This window comes from Coregonus clupeaformis, unplaced genomic scaffold, assembly GCF_020615455.1.
Source record: "Coregonus clupeaformis isolate EN_2021a unplaced genomic scaffold, ASM2061545v1 scaf0279, whole genome shotgun sequence".
NCBI lineage: Eukaryota > Metazoa > Chordata > Actinopteri > Salmoniformes > Salmonidae > Coregonus > Coregonus clupeaformis.
The window spans coordinates 26,612-46,871 of NW_025533734.1; the positions used below are offsets into that span (position 1 = coordinate 26,612).

General features: G+C 44.8%; 1 gene segment (V, D, J or C); it reads right to left on the reverse strand.

Annotated features, from left to right (window-relative positions):
- Positions 1–5,253: 5,253 nt before the first annotated feature.
- LOC123484341 lies at positions 5,254–5,602 on the reverse strand. The segment is given in 1 exon segment: positions 5,254–5,602. A coding segment is annotated over 1 exon segment (243 nt).
- Between the last annotated feature and the right edge of the window lie 14,658 nt (positions 5,603–20,260).

The following is a 20,260-nucleotide window of genomic DNA, read 5'->3' on the forward strand; positions in this document are numbered from 1 at the left end:
GAGGGGTCAAAGGAACCATTCGTAGTGTGGACAGACCACAAGAACCTGGAGTATATCCAAACAGCCAGGAGGCTGAACTCCCGTCAACAGCGGTGGTCTCTGTTCTTTACGCGCTTCAATTTCACGCTCTCCTACCGCCCGGGATCTCGCAACATCAAACCTGATGCTCTTTCCCGGATGTTTCAGAAGGACGAGACCACCGCCATGACAGCTCCCATTCTTCCCAGCCACTTGGTCGTAGCGGCCCTCACCTGGGAGATCGAGAAGCAGGTCATGGAGGCTCTTCGGGACCAGCCAGGTCCAAGCACCAGCGCCCCCAACCGTCTGTTTGTTCCAGCAAATCTCAGGTCACCTGTGATTCAGTGGGGGCACGAATCCCGTCTGGCCTGTCATCCCGGCATCACTCGCACCCTTCATCTGGTCCGCCAGCGGTTCTGGTGGCGGGGGATGAGACGGGATGTCCGAGAATTCATCCGAGCTTGTCCCACTTGTAACCGAAACAAGACTCCCAACCAGCCTCCTGCTGGGTTGCTGCAACCCCTACTCATACCCAAGAGGCCCTGGTCCCACGTTTCACTGGACTTTGTTACGGGCCTTCCGCCCTCTGACGGACACACAGTCATCCTTACCATTGTTGACCGCTTTAGTAAGATGACCCACTTCGTGCCCCTTCCCAAACTACCCTCTGCTAAAGAGACCTCCCAGGTGGTCCTGGAACATGTGTTTCGTATCCATGGCCTACCCCAGGATATAGTGTCAGACCGGGGCCCGCAATTCTCAGCAACCTTTTGGAAGGAGTTCTGTCATCTCCTTGGGGCCACCGCCAGCCTATCGTCTGGATTCCACCCGCAGTCAAACGGCCAGACTGAACGCATGAACCAGGAGCTGGAGAAGGCACTGAGGTGTGTGGCTTCCCAAAATCCCCGGGCCTGGGCTCAACACCTGCTCTGGGTGGAATATGCCCATAATTCACTCACCAGTTCCTCCACCGGGCTCTCCCCCCTTTCAGTGTGTCTACGGGTATCAACCTCCACTGTTTGCCAGCCAGGAGGCGGATGCCACCTGTCCGTCTGCTCTTGCGTATGCCCGCGCTGCCGCCGCATTGGGCCCAGGCTCGCACTGTGCTCCTGAAGTCTGGAACCAGCTACGCCGTCGGTGCCAACCGACGGAGGACCCCAGCACCTACTTACCGGGTTGGTCAGAAGGTCTGGCTGTCTGCCCGGATCTGCCGCTGCGGGTTGTATCACGAAAGCTGGCCCTCGCTTCATTGGTCCTTTTCCTGTGCAGAAAGTCATCAGTCCAACGGGGTCCGACTTCAGTTGCCCGCTTCCATGCGGGTCCACCCCACCTTCCACGTCTCCAAGGTCAAGCCGGTCCATGAAAGTCCCCTGGTCCCTGCAGCTCCGGCGCCACCTCCTCCGCGCCTCGTAGATGGCGGTCCTGTCTTCACCGTCCGGCGGCTGCTCCGCTCAGGCGAAGGGGTAGGGGTCTCCAGTACCTCGTTGATTGGGAGGGATATGGTCCAGAGGAGAGGACCTGGATCCCGGCCAGGAGGATAGTGGACCGGACCCTTATCACTGACTTCCACCGACTACATCCTGATCAGCCTGCAATCCGTAGGGGCCGCCCAAGAGGGGTTCCTAGCCGTCCGGCCCGCCCCTGCTCCTGTCTCAGTGCCTGTCCTGTCTCCCGACCGTGACCCTCCAGCTCCTTCTGAGGATGAGGAGATTCACTCGGACCGCTCGGAGGAGTTCTGACCCGCCGCCTGCTCCCCTCCACCCTCCCGGCATGATGTTGTTCTTGGGACTTCTGGGGCCGTCCCTTGAGTGGGGGGTCCTGTCATGAGCACTCTCTCTCCTGGTAGCAACATTAATTGCATTCAATTATCTTCCACTCTGCTCACCTCCCTCTCTCTACTCAGCCTAACTAGCTCCACCTGCCCTGCTCTGCTCTTGTTACCTGGCCAGCTGCACTGCATTTCCCACTCACCATCCTCACCTTGCCTCACTCTGTTCTAATTACTCTGCCAGCTGAACTGCATTTCCCCACTACCTCCCAGTATATCAAGCCCTGGTTTTCAGCCAAGCCCTGTCAGATCGTCTTCAAACCCGGACCAGTAACCTGCCTGTCTGCGCTCTGACTCCTGTTTGTGATACCGATCCTTTCTTGACTGCCTCCTTGTTCTACTGCCCCGTCTATCCCAACCTGCCTTCTGGACCTCGACTACTCTCCGATCTTCAGCCCCTCCGGTCTCCGACCACCAGATGAGCGTGCCCAGACGTTTCACCACCCTCAGCCCGATACGCCGCTCCATCACTGGGGAACACACACACTAAGCACTTGGACTGGACACCCCCGGACATTTGGTGACCCCCGGAGCACAGGTACCCACAGGAGGACCCTGAAAGACCCCTGACACCCCTGGGACTCCTCTTCCCGCCTGTAACCTTGAATAAAGAACTCTGAATTTGAACTTGCGCTCTTGGGTCCTCTTCTGTTCGTGACAATAATATATTTCTTAAACGCCTGACCGTTAGTACAACAACTCGTTCCTGCCACGCCCTGCTATCTTCCAGCACCTTCCCAGTCTTTAATTGATTCCAGCTGAGGCTCATTTACCAATCAAGGCCATGATTGGCTGGACAATCAGCTCTCCACCTTTTTAAAGGTCAGCTGCTCACACATCTCTTCAACGAGGGGAGAGATGGTGGAAGAAGAAGTGTCGTTTGAAACTGAAAGCGCGGCTAGTACAGTTAGTGAGAAAGATGAGTGGACAACAGTGAAGTCCAAGAATGGAACAAAATTAATGCGATAGTGATCACTGGAATCATGACTAAATCAATGATTGGGTTATTTTCTAATCAAAACTAGCTTTATTTGAACTTAGAGGCAAGAAGACAAATTGTTGTGGAAAATGAGTCTGATAAATCGTTCCTTGTTGGAGTATGTTTTTTGGATAAAGATATTTATTTGGGAAACCCTTTTGAAGTCAGAGGATGGTGAAGAAGGCATTGGGAAATGTGGATGCAGTCAAAGTAACCAGGAGTGGTATGGTGTTGATATCATAGTAACCAGGAGTGGTATGGTGTTGATATCATAGTAACCAGGAGTGGTATGGTGTTGATATCATAGTAACCAGGAGTGGTATGGTGTTGATATCATAGTAACCAGGAGTGGTATGGTGTTGATATCATAGTAACCAGGAGTGGTATGGTGTTGATATCATAGTAACCAGGAGGGGTATGGTGTTGATATCATAGTAACCAGGAGTGGTATGGTGTTGATATCATAGTAACCAGGAGTGGTATGGTGTTGATATCATAGTAACCAGGAGTGGTATGGTGTTTATCATAGTAACCAGGAGTGGTATGGTGTTGATATGGTGTGTATCTAAAGAGCAAAAGGAATGTGCATTGTGGCTCGCGTAAATATCGACACATGAAGTGAACAACTTTGGTTTTCAGAGCAGGGCACTGGTAAAAGGTGTTATTTCTGGCGTTCCGTTGGACATTGATAATTAATATCTTAGGCTAAAAATACCAGGAGTAGTTAATGCACGTCGCTTGACCCGTATGGAGAATGGGAAAAAGGAGCAAAGTTTATCTGTATTATTGATGTTTGATGAGTATTTACCACCCTATGTAAAGTTGGGATATAAGATACGCTGTAAGATCATTCGTGCAAAACCCGAAGCAATGCAAAAAGTGTAAAAAGTTTGGCCATGTGTCAAGTGTTTGCAGATGGAAGGAATATGTTATTGAAGAGTCTGTGAATGTAAAATGTTTCAACTGTGGCGGGGATCATATTTCCAAATACTCTGAGTGTTCTGTTAGGGTGAAAGAGGTTGAGGTGTCAAGGATCAGGGCTGTACAGCAAATCTCCTATGTGGAGGCGGTGAAGAGCATTGAAGGGGCAAGAGGCCACAGTTCTGAAGAAGATATGGTGGTGGATGCACCACAACCAGTTGCAAATGTTATACTTCAATCAAGTAATCTGGATACACTTATTGTGAAAAAGGTGTATTTTGTAGCATTTATAGCCACAGTTGTTAATTGTACTGCACAAGTGTCTAAGAAGCTGGACATCATTATATCTGCAGCCGAGAAGATTTAACAGCAGAAGCACTGCAAGGACTACTGTCGCCAGGAAATGTCCCGCCATCACAGGATCCTTCTGAGCCTGTGTAGGGACCTGATTAAAACACATTTCGTTTTGATTTAGTTGAATTAACATTTTGTTACTGATAGTTTGTATGGATTTTAAAAAATATATTTATTTATTTTTTCTTTACCCCACATTTTTTTCCTTTTTGGATCCTTATTATCAATCTGTACAGTAGGTGGCGGAATACACATAATTGTTGCGAACACCATTATACCAAAGAAGAAGATCTCTTCAACTACAGTTTCTCTGTGGGACCATGAAAGTCTGTTTGCGTAGAGAGAACACTTTGCATTGCCAGCACATGCTTCAGAGGTCTGGGAGTGTTTATATCCCTGTGAGTTGAACACTTCATGACTGAGAGTTGTCCTTCATGACAACAGAACCCACAAAAACATGACTTTTATCACCATCCTCATCTGGACACATGCCCCACATGATAATTTGAATCAGCTGTGTAGTGTTAGGACAAAAAACTAAATGTGCACCCCTTGAGGCCCGAGCATGGGAAACGCTGCTAAATCTTGAAGTAGTGCCACTTGTAATATTTGTATTTTTATTTTATTTTTTTTAGCTTCAAATCAAAGCCTATAACACACGTGAGAGTCCAAGATATCGGTTGACTGTTTGATAGTTCTTCTTTTATTACTGTAAAGTCTGTCAAGTCAAACAGGTCTGACACAGACTCAGTATCCTGATGAATGAAGACAGTCAACTACTACCATGGCAGAACCTCTTCTATTATATCATAATATATTGTGATAGTGTTAAATACTGGTCCATTATGATGTTAGAGTGAGTTTTAGACTTGACAGTTTTTAAAGACACCATTAATCAGCCTTACTGAATACATATTTTTCCAGGATATTACAAATATACAGTATCTATGATACTGTTTATTAATAGAAACAACAAAAATATGCATTTCAAAAAGAAATATTTATTTTAATCCATTATCACACAATCAAAGCATCAAAACAAACATGATAGTGAATAAAAGCAGATCACATCAAATCTAAAACTAACACAATCTCAATCTACAGAATGGATTGACACATGAATTCAAGCCAAGCCCCCTGTTAGTCCACACCAGGGTGATCTCTAAATCAGAGAATTACTGATTTTAGAACAAAGCTAGTCAAAGCAGAGGAACCAGCATCCTCTCTCCACAGGGGTGTGTGACTGAGGGGTCCTACCCAGAACAGTCAGCCCTCCTCAGGGTCTTTGTGACTGGAGTCTGGGATTTCTGCTGGGCTTCACAGGTCACCTCTCCTGCCTTGGTCCACTCCTGGGCAGTGAGCGTCAGTGTGTTGCTCCAGCTGTACAGGCCGTCCTTCTCCAGGACCCCGGGACTGGCCTCCTGCTTCTTGCTGGTCCCGTCCACTTTCCAGCTCATGGTCCAGTCTGAGGGGAAGCCCTTGTTGGCCAGACACATCAGCGTGGCTATTGACTTACTGGACAGCTCCTCACTAGAGGGTGGCTGGACGGGTTTGGGAACTGTTACCTGGAAGAAACACAACACATCAACTACATCAAAACAAAGTACTTTGGAAATGACTTCTAAAACTTAGATTAGATTGCTAAAAGACGTGAAGAAAACACAAACATTAGTATGATAGGAAAGCAGATTACAAGTATAAAGTATACAAGCAGAAAGCATACAAGTATGACGTGTTTAACTTTAGCATTACTTTGTCATACATAAAAAAAATTAGGATCGTTTCTCATCAGAATACTCATATTTGTAGTATTTTGCAGAATCCAAGAGGTTGGATACAAATAACAGAGACCCTTTCTGGCTATCATGAACACAATGCACTGATGACTACAATAACAAATATTATAGTTATCATACCAGAATAAGAGTTATATAGTCTGCAATCATACAAATAAAACATACAAAAAAATGCCCGCAATTTAACATTTTGATTAAATAAACTGTTAAAGAAGGCTCTTTCAAAATCAATATATAACTATATTTTTGGAAAGTAAAGTATCTCAAATCTAAATGTTTTAATAGAGATTAAAGAGTTTAAGAAAAAAATGGAATCAGACAAACATCAAGAAACTTACTTCCAACATCAAGTCTGGTGCCTCTGCCAAAAGTGTACCACAGTGATACAACCCCTATAACTGCTGGTACAAAAACCTCCTGACCATTGGGCAAGCTGAATAATAAAAATGTTTAGACTGTGGTTTAAATCATGAGCACATATGAATACTGGCCAAATATAATGTTATATTCTTCATTTGAAATCGTTTTTTGATTAAATGAAAAACATTATAGTTTTATTATAAAATAGAAAGGTATAAAACAAACCCAAACATTTTAGAGAAATGTTCAGTAACTGATTTGAGAAACTTTCATAAGAGTCCAAGCATGAGTGAAGTGACAGTTAGGGCTGTATTCAATCTGTATCGCTGAAGCCTTTAAATTTCAATTGGGCTTTAGCGCTGAACTTCAGCAATACGGATTGAATAGAGCCCTTCATCTGAAATAAAAGTTGTATCGTTGAAGTGTTACAGATTGCCGGATAGAAATGTCAAGATAATTTTTGATTGAGCGGACATATTACATTTACTTCACTTAGCAGATGTTCTTATCCAGAGGGACTTACAGGAGCAATAAGGGCCTTACTCAAGGGAACATCGACAGATTTTTGACCTAGTCGGCTCAGGGATTCGAACTAGCGACCTCTTAACCGCTAGACTACCTGCCACCCCATATGCAGCTTTTACTGTGAATGCAGTCTCCGCTAACACAGGAACATTGCCTTTAAATTCCAATCACGCTGTAACGCTGAACTTCAGCAATACGGATTGAATAGACCCCTTCATCTTGATGCTTGTCATTTGCTTTCAAGTTAAAGTTGCTGTTGAATTCTAAAGCATATTATGTTCTAGAAAACTGATCTTAAATGGAATCTGATCTTGACAATGTGTTATTCATTTCTCAGTATCCCGAGGGCAGATCACTGTGACTCAGATCCTGCAGTGAAAGCTGTCCTTTCAGGTCACATACTGCAGTTACTCTCCACTGCTGTAAAACCAGCAGTGATCCATTAAAGGCTCTGTGCAGTCAAAATTCAGTTTTTCTTGTGTTTTATATAATATTGTACAACAGCGGATGAAACTAACACTGTAAAAGTGTGAAAAAAATGGATCAATGTTATTTCATGATTGTTCCTAGTTGAAAATATGATGTACTGCACATAGGACCTTCTAATTAGCAGGTTTGCATTTGAGGGATGATCGGCTTTCCATGGTGACATTACCATGTAGCAAATTAGTTAATAGACCAATAACAAAGAGAGTTCCAAATCTCTCTGCCAATAACAGCTAGTTTTCCGTTTTCCCCTCCCCACTCAGACCACTCTCAGACAGTCTTAGATGCAGGTGCTGAGGGGGAGGACTAGACCGGTGATAGTGTTGAGGACTAGACCAGCAATAGTGTTAGGGACTAGACCAGTGATAGTGTTGAGGACTAGACCAGTGCTAGTACTGAGGACTAGACCAGTGATAGTACTGAGGACTAGACCAGTGATAGTGTTCAGGACTAGACCAGTGATAGTGTTGAGGACTAGACCAGTGATAGTGTTGAGGACTAGACCAGTGATAGTACTGAGGACTAGACCAATGATAGTACTGAGGACTAGACCAGTGATAGTACTGAGGACTAGACCAGTGATAGTGTTAGGGACTAGACCAGTGATAGTGTTGAAGACTAGATCAGTGATAGTACTGAGGACTAAACCAGTGATAGTGTTGAGGACTAGACCAGTGATAGTGTTGAGGACTAGACCAGTGATAGTGTTCAGGACTAGACCAGTGAAAGTACTGAGGACTAGACCAGTGATAGTGTTGAGGACTAGACCAGTGATAGTGTTCAGGACTAGACAAGTGATAGTACTGAGGACTAGACCAGTGATAGTTTTGAGGAATAGACCAGTGATAGTGTTCAGGACTAGACCAGTGATAGTGTTCAGGACTAGACCAGTGATAGTGTTAGGGACTAGTACAGTGATAGTGTTCAGGACTAGACCAGTGATAGTGTTGAGGAGTAGACCAGCGATAGTGTTAGGGACTAGACCAGTGATAGTGTTGAGGACTAGACCAGTGATAGTACTGAGGACTAGACCAGTGATAGTGTTCAGGACTAGACCAGTGATAGTGTTGAGGACTAGACCAGTGATAGTGTTGAGGACTAGACCAGTGATAGTGGTGAGGACTAGACCAGTGATAGTACTGAGCACTAGATCAGTGATAGTACTGAGGACTAGACCAGTGATAGTACTGAGGACTAGACCAGTGATAGTGTTAGGGACTAGACCAGTGATAGTGTTGAGGACTAGATCAGTGATAGTACTGAGGACTAGACCAGTGATAGTGTTGAGGACTAGACCAGTGATAGTGTTGAGGACTAGACCAGTGATAGTGTTCAGGATTAGACCAGTGATAGTACTGAGGACTAGACCAGTGATAGTGTTGAGGACTAGACCAGTGATAGTGTTCAGGACTAGACAAGTGATAGTACTGAGGACTAGACCAGTGATAGTTTTGAGGACTAGACCAGTGATAGTGTTCAGGACTAGAACAGTGATAGTGTTCAGGACTAGACCAGTGATAGTGTTCAGGACTAGACCAGTGATAGTCTTAGGGACTAGAACAGTGATAGTGTTCAGGACAAGACCAGTGATAGTGTTCAGGACTAGACCAGTGATAGTGTTAGGGACTAGAACAGTGATAGTGTTCAGGACTAGACCAGTGATAGTGTTCAGGACTAGACCAGTGATACTGTTCAGGACTAGACCAGTGATAGTGTTGAGGAGTAGACCAGCGATAGTGTTAGGGACTAGACCAGTGATAGTGTTGAGGACTAGACCAGTGATAGTACTGAGGACTAGACCAGTGATAGTGTTCAGGACTAGACCAGTGATAGTGTTGAGGACTAGACCAGTGATAGTGTTGAGGACTAGACCAGTGATAGTGTTGAGGACTAGACCAGTGATAGTACTGAGGACTAGATCAGTGATAGTACTGAGGACTAGACCAGTGATAGTAATGAGGACTAGACCAGTGATAGTGTTAGGGACTAGACCAGTGATAGTGTTGAGGACTAGATCAGTGATAGTACTGAGGAATAGACCAGTGATAGTGTTGAGGACTAGACCAGTGATAGTGTTGAGGACTAGACCAGTGATAGTGTTCAGGATTAGACCAGTGATAGTACTGAGGACTAGACCAGTGATAGTGTTGAGGACTAGACCAGTGATAGTGTTCAGGACTAGACAAGTGATAGTACTGAGGACTAGACCAGTGATAGTTTTGAGGACTAGACCAGTGATAGTGTTCAGGACTAGAACAGTGATAGTGTTCAGGACTAGACCAGTGATAGTGTTCAGGACTAGACCAGTGATAGTCTTAGGGACTAGAACAGTGATAGTGTTCAGGACAAGACCAGTGATAGTGTCAGGACTAGACCAGTGATAGTGTTAGGGACTAGAACAGTGATAGTGTTCAGGACTAGACCATTGATAGTGTTCAGGACTAGACCAGTGATAGTGTTAGGGACAAGAACAGTGATAGTGTTGAGGACTAGACCAGTAATAGTGTTGAGGGCTAGACCAGTGTTGGTGTTGAGGACTACAGTCTAGAGTATCATAGGTTCCCTCTATTATTTGACCGACCAACACCTAAAAATGAAAACAGTCACACAGTGGATGATATACACAGAGTGCACAAAACATTAGGAACATTCCATGACAGACTGACAAGGTGAATCCAGGTGAAAGCTGTGATCGCTTATTTATGTCACTTGATAAATCCACTTCAATCAGTGTAGATGAAGGGGAGGAGACAGGTTATAGAATGATTTTTAAGCCTTGAGACAATTAAGACATGGATTGTGTATGTGTGCCATTCAGAGAGTGAATGGGCAAAACAAAATATTGAAGTGCCTTTTAACGGGGTATGGTAGTAGGTGCCAGGCGCACCGGTTTGTGTGTCAAGAACTGCAACGCTGCTGGGTTTTTCACAGTCAACAGTTTCCCATGTGTATCAAGAATGGTCCACCACCCAAAGGACATTCAGCCAACGGCAGGCCAGTGGTCGAAAACGGGTAATTGATGAAAGAGGACAAAGGAGGCTGACATGAATTGTGCAGAGCAACATACGGGCTACAGTTAGTCAACTGACAGACTAGTACAACATTTGTGACCAAAGACCCATAAAAGAATGCACAACTCATCGTACCTTGACATGAATGTGGTATGGCAGCCGACATCCTTACAAAGTTACACTTCTTTCAGCAAAAAACAAGAAACTGAGTTTGCAGTGGGCTATGGAATGGAAATACTGGACACTGGAGAATTGGAAAAATATTGCTTGATCTAATGAATCCCTGTTCCTGCTGTTTCACGCTGATGGGAGGACTAGGGTATGGACAAAACCACATGAGTACATGCATCCAAAATACTGTGTGTCAACGTTGGTGGTGTGATGGTGTGGGTTGTGTTTTCATAGCACACATTGGGCCCCTTGATAAAAGTGGAGCAACGTTTAAATTGCCAATCAGGTGCATCCCTTCATGGCAGAAGTGTATCTATCTGCAAATTGATTTTTTCATCAGTATAATGCCCCATGCCACAAGGCTAGGATTGTCCAGGAATAGTTCCACGAACATGACAGTGAATTCAGCTTACCGCAGTGGCCTGCCCAGTCACCAGATCTCAATAAAATTAGCATCTGTGGGATGAGATGGAACGAGCAATTCAGAGTAGAGCTCCACCACCAGCCAACTTGACACAACTGTGGGAAGCATTGGAGTCAACATGGGCCAGCATCCCTGTGGAAGGAACACTTTCGACACCTTATAGAGTCCATGACCCGACAAATTGAGTCTGCTCTGAGGGCAAAAGTGGGTGGAACTAAATATTTGGAAGGCGTTCCTAATGTCTTGGACACTCAGTGTATATCCCATACATTACCAAATGAGGCATACGTTATCTGCCTTGCTCCAGGAGACCCATTTGCATAGAGAGGACACTTTGCATAGACAGCACATGCTTCAGAGGTCTGGGAGTGTTTATATCCCTTTGAATTTAACACTTCATGACTGAGAGCCGTCCTTCATGAAAACAGAACCCACAACAACCATGACTTTTATCACCATCTTTATCTGGATATTTGCCCTCTGGATTCAAGGTAAAATATTTGACAGAAAATGACCCGGATCATAGCAACAAATATATAACCTCATTACAGTTTTAGTGAATATGCTCTATGGAGATTTTAATTAACAATTTATTGCTAATTCTACATGCCATCTCTGTTTCAGAGTCCAGAGGCCAGGTCACTGTGACTCAGACTCCTGCAGTGAAAACTGTTTCAGTGGGTCACTCAGTCAGTCTCAGCTGTAAGACCAGCAGTGCTGTATACAGTGACAGCAATGGACAGAGGTTGGCCTGGAACCAACAGAAACCTGGAGGAGATCCTAAACTCCTACTATACTTGGCTAAAACCATTCAGTCTGGGACTCCATCTAGATTCAGTGGCAGTGGATCTGGGAGTGACTTCACTCTGACCATCAGTGGAGTCCAGGCTGAAGATACAGGAGATTACTACTGTCAGAGTTTCCACTACCCCAACAGTGTCTGGGTGTTCACAGATACATAAACCTCCCTCAGTCAGACTGCACAGTGACTGTACTGCTACAGCTGGGACCTACTGCAGGTGCTGAGTTGAGGAGATGATCCAGTACAATGACCCAGTGTGTAGTAGAGCTGAACAACAATAGAGTCAAACTAGAGCTATGTCTAGAAGACCTTAGATCATAACTGATCACTAAATGTTTCTCCTGACCATTAACTACATGTTGACTCTGTTGAGTAACTCAAGGAAAACCATCAACCAATCTGAATAGAGATGATGTGCAATGATCAAATCCCCTAAAGATGACCTGTGTTTTGAATAGCTAGAATTTAATCCACTTGATTCAAACACATACAAGGAAGCCCTTAAACATTACCCATACATCCTCCCTCACACCACTGTGGTAGTTCCAGAGAGCAGCAGGTGAAGCAGGATACTGGAGACGTATGATCTGTGGAGATCTCCCCTCTAGAGCACAGCCAATCAGCAGCATCACATATTCAACACATAGATTGCAGTTACTAACCCTGACCGCTGGAGGGAGACAGAAAGCAGATACTATCTGCTCTAATAACACAGTAATAACAATATGCTCCACTTGTAGATGTCTAAAGTCATTATATCAGTCCCCATTCAGCACTTATATCAGAAACCATTTCAGTGATTACATAGCTATCATGTTTCTACATCACATCAGTCTGACTGTCCAGGAAGACTACTTACATGTAGGACACTTTACTGAAGAATGGTGGATGGGGAGAAGACCAGAAGATTATTTGCATAGTGATAATGCTCTGCATAGACAGCACATGCTTCAGTGGTCTGGGAGTGTTTATAGCCCTGTGAGTTTAACACTTCATGACTGAGAGCTGTCCTTCATGACAACAGAACCCACAACAACCATGACTTTTATCACCGTCTTCATCTGGATATTTGCCCTCTGTCTCCAAGGTAATATATTTTACAGAAAATTACCCGGACAATTGCAATATTACGCTATATAACCTCATTACAGTTTAATTTCATATGCTACATGGAAAAATGTATTAACAATTGATTGCTATTTCTACATGCCATCTCTGTTTCAGAATCCAGAGGCCAAGTCACTGTGACTCAGACTCCTACAGTGGAAGCTGTTCTACCAGGACAGACAGTCTCTCTGAACTGTAAAACCAGCAGTGATGTCTATAACAATAACCATCTAGCCTGGTACCAACAGAGACCTGGAGGAGCTCCTAAACTCCTTATTTACTATGCTACAACACTTCAGTCTGGGACTCCATCTAGATTCAGTGGTAGTGGAACTCATAGTGACTTCACTCTGACCATCAGTAGAGTCCAGGCTGAAGATGCAGGAGATTACTACTGTCAGAGTTTACACAGTGGTCCAGTGTTCACACAGTGATACAGAGCCGTACAAACACTTTCTCAGTCAGACTGCACAGTGACTGTACTGCTACAGCTGGGACCTACTGCAGGTGCTGAGGGGGAAGAGACAGTGACATTGAACACTGTCTGAACTAAAATACACTAAGCTAAATATACCAGTGATGCTGACAATAATGACAACGTATTCCCCCTCATGTCAAAGCATTCCTGAAGTGATAACACCCATATGTCCAGATGACATAAATATTCCTCCCATTTTACATTTTGGTCATTTAGCAGACGCTCTTATCCAGAGCGACTTACAGTTAGTGAGTGCATACATATTTTTTTTAATGTTTATTTTTATTTTTTCATACTGGCCCCCCGTGGGAATCGAACCCACAACCCTGGCGTTGCAAACGCCATGCTCTACCAACTGAGCTACATCCCTGCTGGCCATTCCCTCCCCTACCTGGGCCAATTGTGCGCCGCCCCATGGGTCTCCCGGTCACGGCCAGCTACGACAGAGCCTGGATTTGAACCAGGATCTCTAGTGGCACAGTTAGCACTGCGATGCAGTGCCTTAGACCACTGCGCCACTCGGGAGAACAATTTTGTGTTGGCCAACCTGAAGTAGTTCAAACGCAAACATTGCTTCAACATGTCACACAATATGGTGAAAGGAATCCATCTATGTAAAATAATAATGTCTCACAACATTTCAGAATACAACCTCCAGTCTCTGTGAGATCCCTCTGTCAGGTTGTGAATTTCAAGCGAAAAATATGCTATATTTATTGAGATGGTATAACATGATTATAACCTCTAATCCCTAAAACAGTGTTTCTCAAACCTCTCCTTAAGTATCCGAGGAAGTCCACATATTTGATTTTATTCCAGAATTAGTACAGCTGATTTACCTAATGAGGGGCTTGCTGATTAGGTGACCATTTGAATCAGCTGTGCTAGTTCTTGAACAAATCAAATACTGTAAGTGGACTGTCTGGGGGGACTTGGAGAGAGATTTGGGAAACACTGCCCTGAAATGACCTGTAGTGTAGTCAACACAAAACCTCTCTCCTGCCACGCCCTGCTAGAATCTTCCAGCACTTTCCCAGCCTTTAATTGAGCCCAGCTGAGGCTTGTTTACCAATCAAGGCCATGATTGTCTGGGCAACTAGCCCCTCCGCTTAAAAATGCTCCTGCTCACACAGATCTCTTCAATTACACAGTCTCTGTGGGACTAAGAAAGTCTGAGGTGTATTCATTAGTTGTACACTGTGGCAAAATGTTTTGCATTGGAAAAAGATTTGAAACGAATACGAGTTTCTATTGGACAAATTCAGCTAGGTCCCTCTCCGTTTTGTTCCGTTTGATTCCGTTTGGTTCCGTTAGGTTCCTAGTGAATACACCCCTGTGGGGGTGTATTCATTACGGAAACAGTTTACCGTTTAAGAACCAAACTGATATTTTATTGATTGGTTTAATGGACTTTAGAGGTCATAATGGATGAAACTGAAGTCAATTTCTAATGTGGTGTAACTGTGAATAATATTATAATTTTTTATTCAACTTTTTCTTTATGTTGTTGTCTGTTATTGTTGTTTGGTGTTATGTTATTATTTGTAGATTATTTTATTATGGTCCATTTAACTATTCTTGATATCCCAGTTTGTGCCTTGCTTGTCATGGTATTGTAGTTGTCACGTCCTGTATTTCTGTTGGAAAAAAGAAAGAAACGGAAGAAAACAGAGCAAAACGAGTTTAAATTGGAAAAATCCAGATAAGTCCATCCCTGTTTCGTTCTGTTTGCTTCCGTTTAAGAAACGTTTTGCAACAGAATCTGCAGAAATTAATAAGCCCCTGTTTGCATAGATTGGACACTTTGCATAGGCAGCACATGCTTCAGTGCTCTGGGAGTGTTTATAGCCCTGTGAGTTTAACACTTCATGACTGAGAGCTGTCCTTCATGACAACAGAACCCACAACAACCATGACTTTTATCACCATCTTCATCTGGATATTTGCCCTCTGTCTCCAAGGTAATATATTTTACAGAAAAGGACCTGGATCATAGCAATAAATATATAACCTCATTACAGTTTTAGTGAATATGCTAAATGGACAAATGAATGAACAATTTATTGCTAATTCTACATGCCATCTCTGTTTCAGAGTCCAGAGGCCAGGTCACTGTGACTCAGACTCCTGCAGTGAAAACTGTTTCAGTGGGTCATTCAGTCAGTCTCAGCTGTAAGACCAGCAGTGCTGTAACAGTAACAGCAATGGACACTTTCTAGCCTGGTATCAACAGAAACCTGGAGGAGCTCCTAAACTCCTAATATACTATGCTAAAACCCTTCAGTCTGGGACTCCATCTAGATTCAGTGGCAGTGGATCTGTTACTGACTTCACTCTGACCATCAGTGGAGTCCAGGCTGAAGATACAGGAGATTACTACTGTCAGAGTTTACACTACCCCAACAGTGTCTGGGTGTTCACACAGTGATACAGAGCCGTACAAAAACCTCCCTCAGTCAGACTGCACAGTGACTGTACTGCTACAGCTGGGACCTACTGCAGGTGCTGAGGGGAGGAGATGATCCAGTACAATGACACAGTGTGTAGTAGAGCTGAACAACAATAGAGTCAAACTAGAGCTATGTCTAGAAGACCTTAGATCATAACTGATCAGTAAATGTTTCTCCTGACCATTAACTACATGTTGACTCTGTTGAGTAACTCAAGGAAAACCATCAACCAATCAGAATATAGATGATATGGAATGATCCAAACCCCTAGAGATGACCTGTGTTTTGAATAGCTAGAATTGAATCATCATGATTCAAACACATACAATGAAGCCCCCAAACATTACCCATACATCCTCCCTCACACCACTGTGGTAGTTCCAGAGAGCAGCAGATGAAGCAGGAGACTGGAGACATCAGAGCTCTGGAGATCTCCCCTTTAGAGCAGAGTCAGTCAGCAGCATCACACAGTTCACACACAGACTGCAGTTTCTCACCCTGACCACTGAAAGGAGACAGAAAGCAGAAACTATCTGGTCTAATAACACAGTAATAACAATCTGCTCCATTTGAACTATTGAACTGGGCTATTATTCGGCCAGTCTCCACTGTCTGCACAGCGCGTTATCATCCCAGAACATATCGTTTTTTTCTGCCGGAATCACTGAATCACTGGACCTTGAACAGCGGATTCATCGCTACCAGCTAGCTGCAACCAAATGGACGTTGTGGTTGGCTAATCAGCCTGAGCTAGCTTTGAGCCAGGCCCATCTCCCGGCTAACTACCTCTCTGTCAACCGGACGGGACCTCCTAGTGTTGACACGGAGCCCCGCCGATCCAACACGACTGGTCTGCCGACGAAATCGTCTGATGTGGTTACAACAGGCTTCCCGTTATGACGTCGACCACGAAGATCCATCTGCTAGCCCCGGCCCGCTAGCACACGCTAGCCGTGGCCTCTTGCTCGCTAATGCTATAGCAGCCCCCAAACTACCTCCGAACTATCTTATTGCTGTTCACCGGACCTTATGATAACTCAGCTATACAGCTGATGTCTGCTGGACTGTTCCTTTTTACGGTACCGCATCCTGTTTATGTTTAGCCTCAGCCCAAACTGTGTTGCCATTACCAGCTGTTGTCTTAGCTCTCTGGAATTACACCTGTGATTGCCTTTTGCCTCTCTCCCATGTCAATATGCCTTGCTTATTGCTGTTTTGGTTATTTCTTATTGTACTATTTCACTGTAGATCCCCCAGCCCAGCTAAACCTGCCTTAGATAGCTCCTTTGTCCCACCCCCCCATACACGCGGAGACCGACTCAATCGGTGCCTCCAGTGATGCTATCTCTTTCATTGTTACCCAACGCTTAGGTTTACCTCCACTGTACTCATATCCTTCCATATCTTTGTCTGTACATAATGCCCTGAATCTATTCTAAAACGCCCGGAAATATGCCCCCTTTATTCTCTGTACCCAACGCACTAGAAGACCAGTTCTTATAGCCTTTAGCCGTATCCTTATTCTAGTCCTCCTCTGTTCCTCTGGTGATGTAGAGGCTAACCCAGGCCCTGCAGCCCCCAGTATCACTCCTACTCCCCAGGAGCTATCATTTGTTGACTTCTGTAACCGTAAAAGCCTTGGTTTTCTGCATGTTAACATCAGAAGCCTCCTTCCTAAGTTTGAGTTATTCACTGAGTTAGCACACTCCGCCAACCCTCTAGCAGTGTCTGAATCCTGGCTTAGGAAGGCCACCAAAAATTCGGACATTTCCATCCCCAACTACAACATTTTCCGTCTAGATAGAACTGCCAAAGGGGGTGGAGTTGCAATCTACTGTAGAGGTAGCCTGCAGAGCTCTATCATACTATCCAGGTCTGTGCCCAAACAGTTTGAGCTTCTACTTCTAAAAATCCACCTTTCCAGAAATAAGTCTCTCACTGTTGCCGCTTGCTACAGACCCCCCTCAGCCCCCAGCTGTGCCCTGGACACCATATGTGAATTGATTGCCCCCCATTTATCCTCAGAGTTCGTACTGCTTGGTGACCTAAATTGGGATATGCTTAACACCCCGGCCATCCTACAATCCAAACTAGATGCCCTCAATCTCACACAAATTATCAACGAACCTACCAGGTACAACCCTAAATCCGTAAACATGAGCACCCTCATAGATATCATCCTGACTAACTTACCCTCTAAATACACCTCCGCTGTCTTCAACCAGGATCTCAGCGATCACTACCTTATTGCCTGCATCCGTAATGGGTCCGCGGTCAAACGACCACCCCTCATCACTATCAAACGCTCCCTAAAACACTTTAGCGAGCAGGCCTTCCTAATTGACCTGGCCCAGGTATCCTGGATGGAAATCGATCTCATTCCGTCAGTAGAGGATGCCTGGTTGTTCTTTAAAAGTAATTTCCTCTCAATCTTAAATAAGCATGCCCCTTTCAAAAAATACAGAACTAGGAACAGATATAGCCCGTGGTTCTCCTCAGACTTGACTGCCCTTGACCAGCACAAAAACATCCTGTGGCGTACTGCATTAGCATGGAATAGCCCCCGCGATATGCAACTTTTCAGGGAAGTTAGGAACCAATATACACAAGCAGTTAGGAAAGCAAAGGCTAGCTTTTTCAAACAGAAATTTGCATCCTGTAGCACTAACTCCAAAATGTTTTGGGACACTATAAAGTCCATGGAGAATAAGAGCACCTCCTCCCAGCTGCCCACTGCACTGAGGCTAGGAAACACTATCACCACCGATAAATCTACAATAATTGAGAATTTCAACAATTATTTTGCTACGACTGGCCATGCTTTCCACCTGGCTACAACTACCCCGGCCTCCAGCTCTGCACCGTCCGCTGCAACTTGCCCCCCCTTCACACAAATTCAGACAGATGATGTTCTGAAAGAGCTGCAAAATCTGGACCCCTACAAATCATCTGGGCTAGACAATCTGGACCCTTTCTTTCTCAAATTAGCCGCCGAAATTGTCGCAACCCCTATTACTAGCCTGTTCAACCTCTCTTTCGAAACGTCTGAGATCCCCAGAGATTGGAAAGCTGCCGCGGTCATCCCCCTCTTCAAAGGGGGTGACACTCTAGATCCAAACTGTTACAGACCTATATCCATCCTGCCCTGCCTTTCGAAAGTTTTTGAAAGCCAAGTTAACAAACAGATCACCGACCATTTCGAATCCCACCGTACCTTCTCCGCTATGCAATCCGGTTTCTGAGCTGGTCATGGGTGCACCTCAGCCATGCTCAAGGTCCTAAACGATATTATAACCGCGATCGATAATAGACAGTACTGTGCAGCCGTCTTCATCGACCTGGCCAAGGCTTTCGACTCTGTCAATCACCGCATTCTTATTGGCAGACTAAATAGCCTGGTTCACCAACTACTTCTCAGATAGAGTTCAATGTGTCAAATCTGAGGGCCTGTTGTCTGGACCTATGGCAGTCTCTATGGGGGTGCCACAGGGTTCAATTCTTGGGCCGACTCTTTTCTCTGTGTATATCAATGATGTCGCTCTTGCTGCTGGTGACTCTCAGATCCACCTCTACGCAGACGACACCATTTTGTATACATCTGGCCCTTCATTGGACACTGTGTTAACAAACCTCCAAACGAGCTTCAATGCACTCCTTCAGTAGCCTCCAACTGCTCTTAAACACTAGTAAAACTAAATGCATGCTCTTCAATCGAACGCTGCTGGCACCCGCCCACCCGACTAGAATCACTACTCTCGACGGGTCTGACCTAGAGTATGTGGACAACTACAAATACCTAGGTGTCTGGTTAGACTGTAAACTCTCTTTCCAGACTCACATTAAGCATCTCCAAAGTTAAATCTAGAATCGGCTTCCTATTTCGCAACAAAGCCTCCTTCACTCATGCTGCCAAACATGCCCTCGCAAAACGGACTATCCTACCGATCCTTGACTTCGGCGATGTCATTTACAAAATAGCCTCCAACACTCTACTCAGCAAATTGGATGTAGTCTATCACAGTGCCATCCATTTTGTCACCAAAGCCCCATATACTACCCACCACTGTGACCTGTACGCTCTTGTTGGCTGGTCCTCACTACATATTCGTCGCCAAACCCACTGGCTCCAGGCCATCTATAAATCACTGCTAGGCAAATCCCCGCCTTATCTTAGCTCATTGGTCACCATAGCAACACCCATCCGTAGTATGCGCTCCAGCAGGTATATCTCACTGGTCATCCCCAAAGCCAACACCTCCTTTGGCCGCCATTCCTTCCAGTTCTCTGCTGCCAATGACTGGAACGAATTGCAAAAATCTCTGAAGCTGGAGACTCTTATCTCCCTCACTAACTTTAAGCATCAGTTGTCAGAGCACCTTACCGATCACTGCACCTGTACAAAGCCCATCTGAAATTAGCCCACCCAACTACCTCATCCCCATATTGTTATTTATTTTGCTCATTTGCACCCCAGTATCTCTATTTGCACATCATCTCTTGCACATCTATCATTCCAGTGTTAATACTAATTGTATTTATTTTGCACTATG